The sequence below is a fragment of the Euprymna scolopes genome, chromosome 25, assembly GCF_053919585.1.
Source record: "Euprymna scolopes isolate OS-2025 chromosome 25, ASM5391958v1, whole genome shotgun sequence".
Classification (NCBI taxonomy): domain Eukaryota; kingdom Metazoa; phylum Mollusca; class Cephalopoda; order Sepiida; family Sepiolidae; genus Euprymna; species Euprymna scolopes.
Window position 1 is genome coordinate 70,506,576 of NC_136506.1, and position 7,479 is coordinate 70,514,054.

Genomic DNA, 7,479 nt, shown 5'->3' on the forward strand with positions numbered 1-7,479 from the left:
ATGCGAGTTGAGACCATTTGTGAATTTGATATTCCCTAACAACTTCCTCCTTCGGGGGAAGTAGGTTTAACTCACTTAGCATGAATGCAGCTGGCTGGCTTATTTAACATCAAATTATATTGAAATCATGACATATGACTAATTTATGGCACAGGTGAGAAGCACGACTATAGGCCTATTGGCAAATGTATAATTATTAATGAAGTTAACTATGTTTGGATATACTTGGAATAACACTTCGACTCAGACATCATAATGGGGAGATTTGTTAAAAGCTAAATAAATGAGAACAGATATTTTCGTTGTTGCTTTTTTTGTATATATATATTTATATCACAAACATGGCATCCTATACGACAAGCCAATTCATTGTGTAATTCAGAAAATACGCATTTATCTTGCGGAGACTAATAAATATTAAACAAAACAATAAGTTTTGTAAGATGTCTCTTAAAAGACATATTCTAATAGTCAATTTCTATTTTGATCTTTTGCTTCACGTATCAATATTAAAAATGAACGCGATAACATTTTGAATGGCTAACAGAATTTGTGTAAGCAACATAATTTTTACACACGTTTTACACACGCGTTAACACGTAGACACCAGGGATCCACACGTTGTAGACTAAATCGCAAAGATGACAAAGAATAAAAACGAGGAACGAACTTTGACTCTTGTTTCAAGTTCTAAGAAAATACCTTTATTCCTCATTCTCTCGCCACGCGTGACTTCTCGTTACGGCGGCGACGTCACACACGTCTCTAATTTGATCGTCCACTCTATCGTGCTCTCTTTTATAGTTATTTTCTTTTTTCTTATTGTGACGTCATTTCGCACACGGCTCAGTATTTGCATACAGCCGCCATAAGCATATCCGTGTTCTGCTACATAATAGCAATGCTGAATCATCTATTCACTTTTATTCCATTGGGTTTCCTCTTGGGGAGGCTTCATGTTTTGACAAGTTTGTGTGCTGGACCTTTACTCCCGATCTGAAAAGGGACACGTATATCAAATCCATTGCCAAGGTCGCTTGAAAAATGGTGAGATCCTTCTACCGCTCCAGTAGATATTTCATAGCTGATGCAATTCTCTACCTATATAAAAGCCAGGTTCGGCCAACGATGGAGTACTGTTGTCACATCTGGGCAGGAGCTGATAGAAGCAACTTATCATGTCTTGACAGAGATCAAAATAGGCTTCGTAGCTGAGTGGAGGATGCCATCTTCTGTTCCCTGCAATCTCTTTCCCACAGAAGAGACGTTGTAAGCCTGTCTCTGCTGAACTTCAATCTATGGTCCCCCCTCGCCAAACTTTCATGAAACACACTCGTCTAGCCAAAAACACTATCAACAATTTCCTACTCTTTATCTGTGCCTAAACATAAATGTAGATTCGATGAACAAAGCTTCTTTCTCAGAACTGCACGCCTGTGGCATTCTCTTCCGTTTGCCTGCTTTCCAGCTGACTACAATCTGATTGTCTTCAAGTCCAACGTAAACAAGTTCTTGATGAACCGTCCCCCTAAGTAATCCGATTTACAAAATTCCCACTACTTATGTTTACTACGCTATAATCACAATGACTAATGTATACGCATTAACCCTTATCCTCCAGTGGCCTCCGGGCCTTGATAAGTGGTGATTCCTGTGTAAAAAAAGTTATACAATATATCATTTTGAATATGTATTAAAATATTACCATGAGAAATTATTATTACTTGGAAAATATTGAAAGGAAATGAAGTTAATTCTATTTGAAACTATTTAAACATTTCAATCTGGACCTGATGACAAACATTAAACATTAAGCATTAAGCATTAAACATTAAACATTAAACATTAACATTAATCATTAAACATTAAACATTAAACGTTAAGCATTAAATGTTAAACATTAAACATTAAGCATTAGACATTAAGCATTAAACATTAAGCATTAAACATTAAGCATTAAACATTAAACATTAAACATTAAGCATTAAGCATTAAATATTAAACATTAAGCATTAAGTATTAAACATTAAGCATTAAACATTAAACTTAAACATTAAGCATTAAACATTAAACGTTAAGCATTAAACATTAAACATTAAGCATTAGACATTAAACATTAAATATTAAGCATTAAACATTAAGCATTAAGCATTAAACATTAAACATTAAGCATTAAGCATTAAAAATTAAATATTAAGCATTAAGCATTAAACATTAAACATTAAGCATTAAATAATTAAGCATTAAGCATTAAGCATTAAGAATTAAGCATTAAACATTAAACATTAAGCATTAAACATTAAACATTAAGCATTAAGCATTAAACATTAAGCATTAAATATTAAACATTAAGCATTAAACATTAAGCATTAAGCATTAAACATTAAACATTGAACATCAAACATTAGACATTAAACAAGCTAAATAAAAGAAAATAGTTATTTTTCTTTCAACATCATATGAATAATATCGTTTACGAGATATTTTACAAAATTATTTATTTTGTTTAATATTATCAGTTTTCACACGTAAATACGTATTTTCATTTATTTAGCTTTTAATGCATCTTCCATACCAAAAGTCTGCATTATATATATATATATATATATATATATATATATATATATATATATATATATATATATATATATATCAAAGATCAATCTTTTTTTGTAGCTTAGTTTAGTTTCGTATATGCAAACATGTATAATAGTTTATAATTTATTGATGTTATTTTCGTAAGTATGTATACACAAATTAGAATTAATAATTTTACTAATTATTAAATAGAACATTTCGTTAGAAGATTCATAAATTAATGTAGTTGGGTTTAATGAATTTGTTTGATAAAATTAAAAATGGCGTAATGGAAACATATTAAAGGTATATGCAGCTTCTCTTCCAGTTTTCGGATTTTAATCGTGTTAAATCACACTTCATTTCCTTTTGACGGATTGATTGTTGCTATTTCTTCTGATGAGTTAAGGGCATAATAGATTCACTAATTGATATAATAATTAAGTGATTGATTTTGCGCTACGAAACAGATACTGTCAAGAATTGTATAAGTCAACTGAATTAAAGGAATAAATTATAAGATGGTCAACATTATGAATTTTGGAATCTAGTTTTTTGTCATTTATTCTCTCTCTTCCCTCTCTCTCTCTCTCTCTCTCTCTCTCTCTCTCTCTCTCTATATATATATATATATATATATATATATATATATATATATGGTAAGTTATAAAATATATATGGCAATTAAGCTACATAAAATATTCCGTGTTTCATCCGCGCAAGGAGTCATCAGGCTTATGCGAGGAGTTGTGGTAGTCTCGCGTTTTTATATACGTATATTCTATTCAGTTTATTTTATAAATTTTTATAATTTACCACCTAGTTCTACCTACGTATTGAGCACTGTTGAAGTAAATACTTAAAGTTTACGCATAAATTTATACTTTTGTATATTAATTTATGTGATTAAATGAAGAGTCATATATATATATATATATATATATATATATATATATATATATAATATAAAGCTAAATGTGTGTGTGTGTGTGTGTGTGTGTGTGGTCACGAATAGGCTCCTATATGGTTGACTATTTTAAAAAACTGATTACATATAATGATAGAAGATGTATCGAAATACAGGAATGGGTATATTTGATCTGGCAGAACGGTGGTTCATTAAAATTGTGGGGGTCTGCGTTCGCGCCTGGTCCACAAAGTATGGAAATAAAAAATTGTTAAATTAAAAAAAAAACGTTTACAAGTCTTTTTGATATAGATGTACATAATAATACTTTGATAAGTATGTTTTAACTTAAATAGGGACGGTATAATAAAATTGTGGGGTCTGCGTTCGCACCTGGCCTCCATAGAATGGAAATAGGCACAAACTTTAATAAAGACTTTTCATATCTATCTGCGTAAGTATACTTTGATAATTATGTTTCAGTTTGAAGAAATATGGTATAATAAAATTATGGGATGTTCGTTCGCACCTGACCTCCATAGAATGGAAATATGTCACAAAGTTTAACAAGGTTTTTTTAATATAGATCCACAAAGTATTGTGATAAGTGTTTCAGTGTGAACAGGTATGGTATAATAAATTATGGGGTTTATTTATTTTATTTTTACTTTCATCATATTTTGCTTTGGTTTTGATATCCCGAAATTCAACCCCAAATTTACAATCCTTGCTTTTCATAACCTATCATACTTTCATAAATTAGAGTCCATTTTCTGTAGGCTGTTTTTGAACAAAATCAACGACGGGTACTTTTGCTAGTATATATATATATATATATATATATATATATATATATATATATATATATATATATATATATTTCAGAATAATGTAATGCAATAGATTTACTGGTATGCAAATCCAGTGATTATTGGTCTTACAAAATATTATTGACTGTAATATTTTATAAACACAATCCCAGGTAAATAAAATTGCTCACTATACCAGATAGAGCAACTAAATCATAATTTAGTAATTAAAATTTCATGACGTGAAATGGTTAAATTTCAAATCGAGAATTTTTATTATATTCAAGACAAAGAATACATTTAAAAAAGTATATCTCCTTAACCTATAGGTTTTCGATGTTTACCCATCTCCTCAGAGGAAAAAAACATTAGCAGATATTATAATGGTTTATATCTTATTTGCTAAATACAATAAACATAGAAAATCATAATTAAAAGTTTTTAAAGTTCTTAAAGTGTATATATATACATATATATATATATATATATATATATATATATACATATATATATATATATATATATATATATATATATATATATATATATATATATATATATATATATATAGAGAGAGAGAGAGAGAGAGAGAGATATGTCTGAAATGATAAGAGCCGTTAGTTAAATGGCGAAGTGAGTAATAGATGTGAAGTCAGAATTTCAGTTTTAGTGAGCTCTGAAAATCAGAAGAACTTTTCGGTTGCCAACTTAAGCAGATGGGAGCGAAACGTACCCGTTTCTTGGGAAGGGAAGGTCGTGCACAATGTAGCTAGATGCAGCGAGACAAGCTATCTATCTATCTATCTATCTATCTATCTATTTCTTGCCCTTTGTCCCGGAAGAGCAGTCCAAATTGTTAAATCTTGTTTGTTCCAAGGTATATCTATTAATAAACTGCTTCTAAAGAACTAAATATCGGCGTTCAAGTGATTGTATCCACCGACGATCAAGAACCTTTTATCTAATCCTTGATTAAATAACATTTTATTCAATCCTTGATTAAATAACCTTTTATTTAATCCTTGATTAAATAACATTTTATTCAATCCTTGATTAAATAACATCTTATTCAATCCTTGATTAAATAACCTTTTATTTAATCCTTGATTAAATAACATTTTATTTAATCCTTGATTAAATAACCGTTTATTCAAACTTGATTAAATAACATTTTATTTATCATTGATTAAATAACCTTTTATTCAATCCTTGATGAAATAACATTTTATTTAATCCTTGATTAAATAACCGTTTATTCAAACTTGATTAAATAACCTTTTATTACATATTTGATTAAATAACATTTTATTTAATCCTTAATTAAATAACCTTTTATTCAATCTTTGATTAAATAAAATTTTATTTAATACTTGATTAAATAACCTTTTATTTAATCCTTGATTAAATAACCGTTTATTCAAACTTGATTAAATAACCTTTTATTCAATCTTTGATTAAATAAAATTTTATTTAATCCTTGATTAAATAACCTTTTATTCAATCTTTGATTAAATAAAATTTTATTTAATACTTGATTAAATAACCGTTTTATTCAAACTTGATTAAATAACCGTTTTATTCAAACTTGATTAAATAACCTTTTATTCAATCTTTGATTAAATAAAATTTTTATTTAATACTTGATTAAATAACCTTTTATTCAATCTTTGATTAAATAAAGTTTTATTTAATCCTGATTAAATAACCTTTTATTTAATCCTTGATTAAATAACATTTTATTCAATCTTTGAGCAAATAACATTTTATTTAATACTTGATTAAATAACATTTTATTTAATCCTTGGGTGGCATGCTCTCCTTTCGCCAGTCATGATCGCGTAGAAATCCTAAGTAATTCGTGATTTTACTTGAGTGTTACCCGCACTGAGGATTGAACCTCCATAAGACGTAATTTACAACTGAATTTCACCAAGTACTGTATCCACTACACCACAAATAACACTCAAAATGGGAACAGTGGTCCGAATGAGCCAAATAATACGACTTGTTACTCCTAGTTCCATAACATTTGGTTTAGTTTTTGCAAAATAATTTCCACAAGACGGGGGTAAGCATCATGATTATTACATTTTTTTTTTCAGGCGAGTTTTCACTGTCGAATCAACGGTGTTGAATTCATTATTATTCGTAGGGCGTACGTACCACAATGGTAATCCTCATGAATATCACTTTTGTCTTTCAGGCGCGTTGCCACCGTCGAATCTGTGATGTCGTGTGTAATGCACGGTCTGTGCACACGCCGAGAAAGTTCCACCCTGGTTCACGAACATTCGAGCCGTTCTCACCTGGTGGTCACGCTAAGGATTACCACAAAAGACCCAGCAGCATGGAATTCCGTCTCTTATAGACATTCGGCATCTGACATCAGTAGTGGAGTTGGTTTGTTACACTTTGATGATTTTATTACACTGGTTTCATCAATCTATGTGTTTATATTTATATTCAATCAATATACGTGTAGATATCTATATTACATCGACATATATGTTAAAATTTATATTACATTGATATATGAGCGTACATCTATATTCAATCGGTATATGTGTGTTTAACTATATTCCACCAATATATATATATATATATATATATATATATATATATATATATAGTATACGTGTAGATATCTATATTACATCGACATATATGTTAAAATTTATATTACATTGATATATGAGCGTACATCTATATTCAATCGGTATATGTGTGTTTAGCTATATTCAACCAATATATATATATATATATATATATATATATATATATATATATATATGTATGACTATATAAATCGATATATGTACGTATATCTATATTCAATCGGTATATGTGTGTTTAACTATATTCCACTAATATATATGTATGTATGACTATATAAATCGATATATGTACGTATATCTATATTCCATCGATATGTGTGTATAAAACTATATTCCATCGATATGTGTACGGATATCTACATTCCATCGATGAATGTGCATATATCTACTTTCTCCCGATATATGTAAGTAGAACTATATTCCATCGATATATTGTGTGTATATCTATATTCCATTGATATATGTGTGGATATCGATATTCCATCGATACATGTGTGGATATCTATATTCCATTGATATATATATTCGGATAGCTGTATTTCATCGATATATGTGTTTATATCTATATATT

General features: G+C 28.8%; 1 protein-coding gene across 1 annotated transcript in view; it reads left to right on the forward strand.

Annotated features, from left to right (window-relative positions):
- Nucleotides 1-7,479, forward strand: part of LOC145247429 (kinesin-like protein KIF25) — a 446,897-nt gene that overhangs the window by 386,738 nt on the left and 52,680 nt on the right. Inside the window, exon 11 of the mRNA XM_080109187.1 lies at nt 6,497-6,693. Within this exon, the coding sequence (XP_079965313.1) occupies nt 6,497-6,693 (197 nt within the window). The remainder of the gene's footprint in view (nt 1-6,496; nt 6,694-7,479) is intronic.